Raw genomic sequence first — 12,771 nt, 5'->3', positions numbered from 1 at the left:
ACAGCAATGAATTAAGTATCACTAATGGGGGCAAATCATGCTTGTGCTTTATATGGCAACACACTCATTAACAGTGCAATGAAATGAAGTCCTCCATTACTGCACTTTGTCACACTGAATGGTTTACAATCCTAAACACAAATGTTAGACAAAGGGAATGGAATTATAATTGTTACTGCATTTATTTAAAAGGATATATCAACCCCTTGGTTTTTTTACAAGCAGCTTACTACAGTATAAGAAAAGAAGCAATATTAATTATGAATGAACTTCTCAAAATTTATTTTGAGGATTTCTCTTGAACAGGTTGTCAACTCTGTTTTGGATCTGGTGGCTGATTCAGATTTGTCCTTACACCTACTGTGGCAGTGCAGAGGGCCTAGCCCAAAAAGTGTAATGAGTAACCTCCATGGGTCAGACAGTAAGCAATGATGCAAGTTTCACTGCTTACTGTATACACTCCGGTACCATGGAAATTATGTTCTAAGCAGGAGGCATTGTAGCTAGCAATGCTTAAATTATCTCCACTTACCTGTGGGCTGGGCCCAGTCAATGCGAAGTAAGCTGCAGGCATATAATGTATGCCTGCCACTCCGTAAGAAAAAGAGCATAAACTCCCCCACCAGCATCTGTTTTCCCAGCTCCAGTGATGGCATATGTTACTGCTGCTGCAGTGTCCGAGAGCAGGAGTCCACCACTTTCTTTCAACATGTATATGTCCATACTATGTTTGTGTATATGCTCTTAAACTGAAGTCTGTAGTATGCTCATCCCACCACCAGGTGTCACTATGACTTTATAGGAAACAGCTGAAGGTAAAACTATACTAAGGCTTTATTGATTCTTATATTGATTGTATGTATATCATGCTGGGACAGATTGGACAGACTCTAAGATTCTAGTCACAGTGTTACAAAGCAAGACTAAATCCAGACAACGTGCTCAAGAGATTCTTCCAGGCCCTGACCTGAGGCCAGGACCCATTTACGAAACTTTGTGCAATAGATTACCCTACTTTCTACAAGCCCTGTACTCTTAGCATGTCTGGCTAGTCCTTAAAAGGTTGCAAGGCTACAGTAAAGGGGACCAGGGACCACCCCTGTCTATGCTGGTCAGCTATTCTTCTCTCTATCCTAAGGATCATTCTCTACTCTCTTGAGTCTCTACTGCAAGCTGCTAGGTTTCCTAAGGGGTTGCCCCGACACCTAGCTCTACCCACAAGGTGGGGCCTACCTCACTGGTTCTGCGTCATTTGTGCCTACAGACAGCATTAGGCAGAAGTTCATACTCCTGGGTGTAGGTAACTCTTCTCTGAAGCCCCCACAGCTGAGAACCTTAAGTGTCTAGATAGGTCCCCACTACCCTGAGCCAGTCGTAAGCCCACAACTGCCTTCAAGTCACTACAACCAAGTCAAGTCTAGTCCAGTGTATATCATATTCTGAGACTCTGTCAAGGCCTTATCTATAACACTACTAGCAGCAGAGCGGTGATCGGTGTGAAGTATCTTTCCTTATCTACTAGCATATCAACTGTGACACTCCAAAGGGTTCTGTGTCTCTTCATACCAGTGAGAAACTAAAAATATTTGTCCTCTTACTAAAACTATTGCAATTGTAAACAGACTTTTGTCTATTGTACTAAAAAGACTGTAATATTCTGTAAGGCCCTTCAAGAGATTAGGTGAACTGTTCCTACTTAAGTTTTATCAAAGACTCTGTGGTTCCTCCTACACACCTGCACTACCTACACCTGTCTTACAAACCAAGAAGCCGTGAGTCAGTGTATCCAGCGGTGGGCGCATACCACTCCTGGCCACCATGACAAGTGCCTCAGCGGTACTACAACACCTGGCACAGGCACATAATATCTGCCCCCTGGGTCGCTGGACTGCAAAAAAAAACACTGCCTGCAGTGGTTGCCTCAGTGGTGTCAGTGCATTACCAATATAGCCTGTGATTTCCAGCAGTGATCAAGAATAGTGATGAGTGAACGCTAAGTAAACAAACTGAGCTATGAGCATAAGCAGCACCATAGAGCGCTTAATCTACCACTGGAGCATACATAAGGCAAGCATTAACTATATAATTGCTGTTATTAATTATTATTATTTTAATTTTTTTTACATGTCACAACAGGTACACTTTAAAAAACCTATGAACTATTTCCCATTTTAGAAAACTGCCTTACCTACTAAGTACAATGTTAGATGGCTGGCTACATATCCATAAAAGTAAATGTGTACTACACTTCTAACAGCCCCTTATGTCAGAAGACTGATCTTTCTTTTAATTGCTGCTAGGTTTTTGAGCATATGAAAGACTGAGCTGGCAAGGGTTGGAAGGACCTGTATACAAAGAAAGGGCTTAGCCTAGAAGGTATACAGGATTACCAGACTGGGCAGAGGATGAAAAAAAAGGAACTAATTTAGAGGGGATTGAAAGCTCAACAAACACGACAAAACCTTAAAGTGGTTTTCCCACAATAGGCACCTATGGCTTATTGCTAGGATATATTTGAAAGATGGCAGGAGAATAAGAACAAAAGGGTCAAGTTTTTTACTTTTTCAAAAGCACAAAATTTTCCCAACCAAGTGCTGCTAATGCAAAGCAAGAATGGGACAGACAATTGCAGTTCTGCAGGAGCAACTACAAGCAACAGAACAATGCACCAATCGCATTAAGCAGTGGCACCAAGTGTCCACACAATATATCAACCTGAACATGAACCCTTAGGCTGCAACTGGTTTCTGTACGGGCTTGACTGGGAAGCAGAGTCTCTGTACTTGCTAGTTGTTCTCATATCTGCATTTCACTAGTATACACATGGTCTGATTCTGCTTTAGCTTGATTCAGGTTACTCTCATTTATTCTGTACGAAGGTGCCATCCTTTTACAGCCTGGTCCTCCTGTCTGGTTCCTTGTTTCTCTGCTCCAATCACCTCTGTGACTGGGACCTTGTATAATTTAAAGGAGTTATCCAGCGATACAAATCATGGCCACTTTCTTTCAGAGACAACACGACTCTTGTCTCCAGTTCAGGTGTGGTTTCCAATTAAGCTCCTTTTTCTTCAACGGACCCGAGCAGCAAAATCCCGCCCAAGCTGGAGACAAGAGTGGGGCTTATTCTAGCTTAGGTAATGTCTCCAAGTTGTACGCCATCATTTTAGGTGGTCTTATGACAAGCAGGGACAGTGGGTGTAGGACAGTGTCAGGGCTTCACCTGTCTGTGTGTGTTCTCTTTGTCTGACACATGAGGCCCTATTCCACAGAATGTTTTTGAACGATTATCGTTCATAAAATCGCTCAAACGACCGCTCGTTAATGATATTCGTTCTGTGGAATAGCTGTAAACGAGCGAACGACAACTACGAAATCGTTGTTGAGTCGTTCACTATTTGTTTTCAACATGTCGAAAAAAAATTTTGGTCTTTCAACAATAATTCGCTAATCTTTTCGTTGAATAAAAAATCTTTCAGTCTTTCTTGAAATGTCTACCTACATTTCCCCACCTACATGCTCAGCCCGGCTAACGTTTTAAAAGACAATGTAACGATGGATCGACCGCAAAAAAAATCGTTACACTACAGATATCGTTCACGTTCCCACACGTGTTATGTGTTATCGTTCGCTTAAAAAAATCGTTAAGTGCTCGTTAACGAGCGGTCGTTGGAGCGAGTCTATGAACGATAATCGTTCCGTGAAATAGGGCTATTAGGAGACGGGAGACAGTAGCGCTGACAGGAACAATACCAGACATGAAATATGGAATAAGATCACAGAACTAGAGTCCAGAAATAGGCTACAATCTGAATCCAGGAACAAATTATAAGCTGGAACCAGAAACACATGGAACCAAAAACAGAATATAGGAGATATTGAATGTAAACAGTCTCAACAGAAAGGTGAGGGTCACAACCAGACAATACTAGGAACAATATTCAGCAGCAGGCGAGGGTTATAACCGGAAAATAACAGGAACAGCACCCAGGAGCAAGACAGGCTTTAAACCAGCAAATATATCAGGAGCAACATCTAGGAGCAGGCCAAGGGCATGAATAGGGGATACAAGGATCCGCATCCAGGATCAGACCACGCACATACTGTAACTGGGAGATACATGAATCAGTATGCAGGAACAGGCTAGGGACAAATCAGGAACAAATCTGCAGTAATAAGAAAACAGGCAATGGACTAAACCAGGGACAAAGCACAAACAGTCCCCAGAAATAGCAACAGAATTAAACCAGGAGGTACCAGCAATAGCAACTAGGAATAGGCTTTAGGCACAATGCAGGGATACCAGGGATAAGGAAAAGGAACAGAACATTGGAACAGAAGTAATACAAGAACAGACCATGTGCAACCCAAGAACAGGCCAGTAAGAACCAGATATATTTCCCAATGGAATAGCCAGAAGCCTTGATCAGGAGTATTACAAGTAGAACATTTCTAGCTAGGAATAGAGTTAGGAGCAGCCAGGGGTCTGGACCAGGAGGAGTATCAGAAGTACCAGAGGTAGTATTCAATGGTCAAAGAAGAAGTGTAGAGTGGAAGCAAAAATAACAACTAGAAGGCAACCAGGAAAGAAAGCAGCATAAAAAAACAGGACCAGGCAGCTTGTGGCAGGGTCCACAGGAACAAAGGGAACTATGAACTAGTCAGAGGACCTCAAGCTGGAGGAGCTGTAACCTCACTTTGTTTAATAAAGGGAAAAGCAGCAAACTTCTTATTCTTCCACTCTCTTTTTGCAGCCAATCTGCAAACAGTGTTCTGTATGTCAGTAAGGTATCTTGGAGTTTGCTGTATTGTTTGTCAGAGCTTTAGAGTCTGGGGTATACATCAGCATGCAGAGTATGGACCATTTGCAAGTGTACCGCAGAGGAATGAAAGAGGTGAAAGGTAAAACATACATATATGTATTTCCATCTTTCCATGCTTTACAATGTTTCAGAGGGATTTCACAATGCCAAAGTATGAGCCCAAATAATGATCCCTTTGCACATTAGTTGCATTTCTGTATTGTAGATATACTGTACCTTCTATGTTTTTTTAGCATCAGCTTTTCCATGTAGCTTAAGCTATCTTCTTTAAATTCGATATGCAATGGTTTTGTAATGGCAGTGAGTACAGTCTGAACTTCCGAACTTCCAGTGTCATCTACAAAACACAAATTTGATCCATTACAACAGATTCATATGTTGGAAGCAGTAGGTCTGCTTCATTGTGAGTGGAAGGTTTCAATATAAACTTTGATAGCTACGGAACACTATGATATTCTAAAGTTTGGTTTAACAGAACAGCGGGGGGTAGGGATGTTGCGGATAAAATGCAGCTGTATTACATCTATCTGAAAAGAAGCCTGGTTTAAAGTGACATAAAAGGCAGTATTATTGGCGAACAACATATTTTTATATATTTGCGATTTCCTGAACTGGAAATGTATTCAGTGCAGTTATTACACGCCTTCACCCCACAGAAGCTGTCGCTGGCAAGTACATACAGTTATACATCAAACAGACTCTAGGAAAAGTAGAAGCAATTGAAATCATGCATCATGGTACATTAGTGAAAGCCTAATCATAAGGCATTCATATAGTTCATGATTACAGTTTATGAAGCCCTACAGCCACTAGCGCACACAAACTATTTCTGGAACTGTCCATTAAGTTAGTGAGTTTAAACTTTCACTCGCCGAGAACATTGAATCTCTCAGTCTTCTGTTTTGTAGCTCAGCTTCATTCACTGTTGATTTTGACAATAGAACCTCAACATCCCCTTTGTTTTAGTGATCAGAGTGGGTTTCAGCACCAGAGTTATTTTTTTAAGTCTTGTAAAAGGACAGGATTATGTATATTAGGCTGTATACAGCCTAGTAAGCAGGCTTTGACCCCCTTTATGGTGATAAACACTGGTAAAAGACACAATAGTCTTCTATTTACTTTAAAGTGTCACCGTCCTGATAACTTTCAAAATCTAAATCAACTGTAGATGTGAAATAAAGCAAGTCTGCAACATAAAATTTAATATATTTTTTTAGTTAACACGGCACTTCATGTTTTCTGACTTTTTGAGAAAAAACTGTCAGAAAACAGGAAGTCCTGTGTTTCCCAGGTCATCAGAGCACTCACAAAGAGAAGGCAGTCATGTGACTGATGGGCATTGAGCTGTGACTCTCTGTACTGGCCGGAATTCCTGTGTTAGTCTCTTTTTTTCAACCAGCACAAGTCAGAAAATCTGCCCCTCAGGAGACTGGGCCTGGATTTCTGGTAAGTTCAGCTTTGTTTTACAGCATGATAACAACAAAAATAATGAATGTATATTGCAAACTTGCTTTTTATCACATCTACTGTTGATTTAGATTTTGACAGTTACACTTTAATGTGTCCAAGAGAAGTTTTAAACGTTTTGATAAGTTGGGGTATGGGTGTTCATATTCCCAATAATCATCAGTCAGGAGAAGCAGTTGACTAAGTGCTTCACTCCCTGACTTGCCGCAATCTCAGGCTCACTGCTCGTAGGGTTTCTCCCACCTTTATCTAAAAATATGAAGGGGTCTGAACACCCAGACCCTTACCAATCAAAACATATCTAAGACATGTCAAAAGCTGTTCTATTAAGATTCTGGAAATTATTATTTTTTTTGCAGTATCAGTATTTGCAACGTATATAGTATTCACTCCAAAAAACAAACAAAACCTAATGTATTAGTGAATATGTTTTGTACAAGATGAATTTTTTATTATACAGCTAATCACAATATTACAATGGCTAAATCAAACATCATCCAGAACGTTACCAACAACTAGACTGCGCAGCTTAACTGTATTACACAACAAATATTGCAAGTACAGTATATTCAAAGTAAGCTTTGTTAGTTTAAAGCTTTCACATCCCAATGCAGTTAAAACATTAGGCACCAACAGAGTCTGTTTGCTGGCAAGCGAGTCTTCAGATGCAAAATATGTAATTAGTGAGAAAATAAATGCAAAATGCTAATGTTCAAACCTTTGATGATGAAGAATCATCTGAATTGCAAAGAAATGTTAGATGTTGTATGGTATATGGATTAAATAGAATAAAAATGTGCTCGCTTTTCCTCAGCGGGCTGAAGAATAAGAAGTCAAGTCTCATAAGAGTGATCTAAAGAAAGTGCCATGCGTCTTTTAAATGGGTCTGTTCTCCACAAGGATAAGAAACACAAAGGAACTCTGTTTTTTTATATTTTTATTTTTTGGCAACAGGTGCAGTGTATTGTGGCACCCATAAATGATTCTATTTTGTGACAACACAAGTACTTCAATTGTTTAAAGTGGAATATGCACACAACTGTATTACAGGGACACAAAGGCAAATCAAATGATGCAAGACACTGACTGGGGATCCATGGGACCAATTAAAGGAAATGGAATATGTGTGTAACAGCTATAGGAGATCCTTATCCAGTAAAACCCATTGCAGCACATATTTTACTCTTTAAGGCTATGTTCACACTACGTAAAACTACGGCCGTAGTTCTCGCCGCAGAACTACGACCATAGTTTTGAGGGGTGGAACATAGCCTTATTTTCAATGGTATACCGGCTGGAGCGTACACACATCGTATGCGCTCCGGCCGGGATCCCATGCGGCGCTGGAAAAAACTGACATGTCGGTTCACACAGTGAAGCAAGCGGCTCCAGCAGCTTGCTTCACTGTGGGCTATGGGAAGCTGTGATGCAGGCGCGCGCTGATGTGCCTGCATCAGAGCTCTGCGGCCGGAAAGATCACCCGGCCTGGATGATCCAGGCTGAGACCGGCCGTTCCGTGACCCGGCCGGGTCACGGAACGGCCAGTCTGATACGTAATGTGAACATAGCCTAAAGTAGTAAATATAAGGGTTTATCCCACAAAACATATTTATCATCTATCCACAGGTCAGGTAATAAATGCTTAATCGCTATCCCTTTTACATGGGAAGATAATCGGGCAAAAAAATTGTTAAATCGGTTGAATTTAAGCGATAATTTTTTTGTCTTTTTGCTGGCAATCAAACGAACAAAAATTTGTTTGTATGTATTTGATCACATCTTTTGAGCTGACCATAATATCACTATTAATCATTTGCAAGCCTTTCGATGTATGTGCAATTGTTTGTTCATTATTATAATGGTTTGTATACTAGAGTGTAAAAACAATTGTGATTACAATGATAATTGTAATTGTGACTTACTACTATCTTTCCATGTAAACTGTTCAAAGCTGTTCTCCATTCAATGATGCATCAGCACAGTGCAATGCATCACATGAACAGCTAAAGATGGGACCATGCAGTGAAAACATTCCCACATCTATGCAGTACAATAATAAGCTAATAGACTATAAGTATACATTCAGGAAAGCTGAACTGTCATCTTATCCATTATAACTAGGAGCTGCATAATCATCATCAGTAACTGTAATGGAAGTTTCAATTTCCCTCAGTACCTCTTCCAATAATGACTGACAGCCGGCTTATCTTGGGTTGTGTGGGATTTCAACGCGAAAATGGGCCAGCTATCAGTCATTCTCAGAGGAGACAGGGGCGACCTGAAGACAGATCGTTGGCTGAAGAGCAGGACGGTCACAAACAGTGTCACAGACGCGCCTTTATAACAATGTCCCTGCAAAATAAAGATCGTTTTTTACAAAGACACAAGATCACAGAGCAAAGTAGATAACTGGAAACTGGCAGTCAGTTTCCCTTTAAAGACTCCACTGCATGGGAACTTTGCTCATTCATTGCACTAGGACCAAAATGCTTTAATAAGTCATGGATGCAGTCATCCATAGCAGCTTGTGCACTCGCCGGGTGGCAGAAAGAAGCTCCCCGGCACCAGTCCAACCTGCACCGGCTCCCCTAGCCCCCAAAGGACCCCCCACACCCGTCCATCACACTGGTCACCCAACCCCCGCCCCCCCGCACCCGTCCGTGTCACCGGCCGCCCCCTGCTGCACCCGTCCTTGCGTCGGGCCTCCCTCCCCGCTCTCTCCCACTGCAATTACTCACCCCGCTGCCCGGTCCTGTGTCCGGCGTCTCTTTCCCCCTGTCTCTCTCCCGCAGCAGTGAATGGCTATGTGCAGCTGAAGAGAGACAGCGGGGACCACGGTATAGCAGCGCTCTCCCTGCTGTCCAGTCCAGTGTGCAGCGGGGAGAGTGCTGCTTTACCGTAGCCCCAGCTGTCTCTCTTCAGCCGCACATAACCATTCACTACTGCGGAAGAGAGACAGGGGGTGAGTGCACAAGCTGCTATGGATGACTGCAACCCAATTACAGTGTAAATTTTCCATATACTGCGCCCCCTGCTGGTAGCTTCATAGGAATTACACCCAGCCCTGCTCTGGTTCGGTTCGTGACGTCACATTTTTTTTAGAGAAATTGAAGTCTGCATGATCTACTAAATTGAGGAAAAAAGCAGTATATGTGCATTTCCCATAATAAGTGTATATTAGGAATTTGTCTAACTTTCCTTATGTAATAACATATTAAAAAATACTTTTGGCCGGAGAAAAAAAACGAAAAATGAAATTGGCCCAGTCCTCTAAGGGTTAAGCCAATGTGCAGGCAAAGTCTGCCAATTGTAAACCATGAAGAACCACAGAGTTCTATTGAACTACAGCACACGCCTTTGGCTTTACTTTGCATAAAACACACAAAGACCTTCTAAAACTGAATGTTAGCTAATTTTTAAGCAAGATTTATCTTTTTTTTTTTTTTGCCAAAAGTTATTGTGCAGGAGTACTCCAGTCAGACCTCAGGTTGTTTTCTTCACCAAGCTGTTGGGCAAAAAAAAACAAAAAACCTGAAAAACTGCACAAGATTTATCAAGGCCAGTGCTCCTAAAGATAAATTTTGTGCAAGAAACAAGAGATTTTTGTTCAGCATGTAAAAGTGCGCAAATTGAAAAATTATTGCTTAAATGACACTAACCTCCCTTAGTTTGCAATAAATTCTAAATGGAAACTTTGTGATATATCTTATCAGACAAAAGTGCTTCTTTCTCCTATTTATTAATCCTCCCCAGGCTAAACTTTCATGCTGTGTGTCTAGAAGACAGAATAACAGCTCACTGAGAGATCAGTTTACATGCTATCTATATAAGTCTATGGAGAGGGAAGGGGTGAGGAGGGAGAGAAGAGGGAGTTCAGATCGTAGAGGTAGATCGAGACAGAGAGACTCCCAAAGAGCCTATTCACACACAGTACTTTTACTTAGTATTTTGCAACCAAAACCAGGAGTGGATTGAAAACACAGAAAGGCTCTGTTCACACACTATTGAGACTTAGTGGATGACAGTCATTTAACAGCAAATAACAGCCATTGTTTTAAAAAAAAAAAAAAACAGCAATTATTTACCATTAAATGACACCCGTTTCAGCCTTCCTGTGTTTTCAATCGACTCCTTTGGGTTGCAAAATACTGACCAAAAATAATGTATGTGAACGTAATAAAAAAAGAAAAAATCTCATCTTATATTAACCAAATTCTCCAATTTTTTTGTGTCTGTAAAATGGGTGTGATGGTGTGTCCTGTTTAGGTCTTGGTTCTCCATCCTCATATCACTTTATCTTTAAATTTTAAAACATTTGAATTTCCAACTAAAAACACAAATAAATGTTACAAAACAGCAATAATTACTGTGTTACCTGCTTCCACCTTTAAGACACTGTCAGGTTGTGATTTATTCTTGGCTTCATTTCTCCATTCTAATAAAGCTTCAGCAAAATATTTTGCAGATTCCTCTTCATTAAATGTTCCGTGTAGTAGAGAGTCTCTACTTTTAGGTAGGTGCTCTTTTCTCGACTCTGAGAGGAAAGACTGTTGGGGAGTTTGGAATTGCATTAGTTTGTATGTGGTATTCTAACACCAAACACCAAATTCACAGTCTAGTTAGTGACTAATTTTAACAATAACAAAAGACTATCAATTATGGGCTAATGTAATATAGATTTACAAAGTTATAAAAATGCATGTGTAATATCTATAGTTTTCCTTGCCTTTTAAATCAAAAGTAAATTAAACGATCACAACTATATTTAGTTGCATAGAAATGAGGCTGAAAAAAAAAAAAACTACCGCTAATTACTACTTCATCTTACATGCCTTAGGCCATGTTCACACAATGTTTCATTTCAATAAAAAACTGCAACAACGGCTTCTGTTTATTGAAAGTGTCAAATGACATTGTGTTCTATGGAATCCCAGCCAGAGTGTAAACAAACTGTATACACTCCGGCCGGGATTTCATGCGGCCGCACTGAAAACTGCCATGTCAATTTTGTGCAGCCGCTATTCATTGAAACTGTGCAAACAATGAAAAGTGCGTCTCCAGCCGTACTTTACATTTTCTCCTATGGTTAATAGGAGTGCGGGCAAAGCCGAATGTGCCTGCATTCCAATTTGAAAAAAAGTGATGTTCATCCGGTCGGGGTGAACTCCCCAGACGGCGGCAATTCTGTGTCACGGCAGTGTCAGAGAGCAGCTGCTGTAATACAATTCATAAGTGTGAACGTGGCCTTACAGTGTATTTTATACTTTATATGAGATAGATTGATAGATAGATAGACAGACATAATTCTCACAGTCAAGTGGTTGCTAGGAATCATTAAGTACCATAGCACCATCAACTACAAGAAACACACAGACTCAGATTTCTATTGTGTGAAGTCAGCGGATCCACACTAGAATTACAGCACTAATTTCCAAAATGGATTGTGTGCAGTGGGTTGATCTTCTATTGCATATCAACAGGGTTGCAAAACTCCCATTCGCATGCATAGGTCTGCATGCATGTCATTGGTTACAATGACAAAATCCATGTCAACAGAAAACCATGTCAAAATCAGACTTCTGTCTGGTATTCCCAAGTGAGCTTACCCATAGGACAGAGGATAGCAAGCTGATCACTGGGGGTCCAACTGTCTAGAACCCTGTGAATCCCTAGTGGTCAGACCCAAAACGATTAGCATGTTATCCCCTATGCATGGCAAATAATAATAATAATAATAGATTCTGAAAAAGTATATAAAGCTAGTTACACTACACTTACCTACAGCAACCAATCACAACTCAGTTTTCATTTCTCATATTGCTGTGGTAAAATCAATGCTAAGCTGTAATTTTAGGGTGTGGGCAACAGAGAGAATCTGAATATAAGGCCTTGTCTACACAGCTAGGCAAGACTGTAATGCACAGTCCATGATTGTGGATGGCCCTCAGATGTGCTGCCTGCAATTACTGATTGTGTACAAGAGGATTAAAATGTATGGCTCTTAGCAAATGCATAGATGTGGCATTCACGGTTCTGTACACTGGCCCACAGACTTTACTGTATCCTATACAGCCTGTTCTTGCAGGTCCGCAACTGCAGACCACAAAGTACGGCTATGTGGACAAGGCCTTAGACAGCACGATAAATCTACCCCATGTTACTGCAGTGGACTGAAGAACGGTTTATATAGTGCTGCCCTTATGTAAAACATAATAAACATGCTATCAGAGACGGGACAAAGGGTAGGCAGGCATAGGCGATGGCCTAGGGCGCCATCTAGTGGTAAATTACAAATTGCAATTTGAATGTCTTTTAAACATTTTTTTACTAGGCTACTGTACTTCTGATGCCCGCCCCTCCGCTCACATTCCTCCAGCACCTGTCCTCACTCTCTCTCCCTCCCCCCGGGCAGACAGTGATCGCTCCTCCGCTCTGCCCTAAAGCAGCTGCAGGTTCCAGCCCTGCGCTGCCGAGCGCCGCCCCT

At 41.2% G+C, this 12,771-nt stretch overlaps 1 protein-coding gene across 4 annotated transcripts in view; it reads right to left on the bottom strand.

Annotated features, from left to right (window-relative positions):
* The window catches only part of ZBBX (zinc finger B-box domain containing), a 167,313-nt gene that overhangs the window by 93,100 nt on the left and 61,442 nt on the right, over nucleotides 1–12,771 (bottom strand). For all 4 annotated transcript variants that reach the window (XM_069973831.1, XM_069973833.1, XM_069973832.1 and 1 more), the window contains 2 exons: nucleotides 10,663–10,834; nucleotides 5,037–5,157 (listed from right to left, as the gene is read on the bottom strand). In XM_069973831.1, coding sequence (XP_069829932.1) covers nucleotides 5,037–5,157; nucleotides 10,663–10,834 — 293 coding nt within the window. The remainder of the gene's footprint in view (nucleotides 1–5,036; nucleotides 5,158–10,662; nucleotides 10,835–12,771) is intronic.

The sequence above is a fragment of the Dendropsophus ebraccatus genome, chromosome 6 (assembly GCF_027789765.1).
Source record: "Dendropsophus ebraccatus isolate aDenEbr1 chromosome 6, aDenEbr1.pat, whole genome shotgun sequence".
Lineage (NCBI taxonomy): Eukaryota > Metazoa > Chordata > Amphibia > Anura > Hylidae > Dendropsophus > Dendropsophus ebraccatus.
The sequence above is the reverse complement of the archived record's forward strand: the minus strand, read 5'-3'. Positions and strand labels throughout refer to the sequence as shown.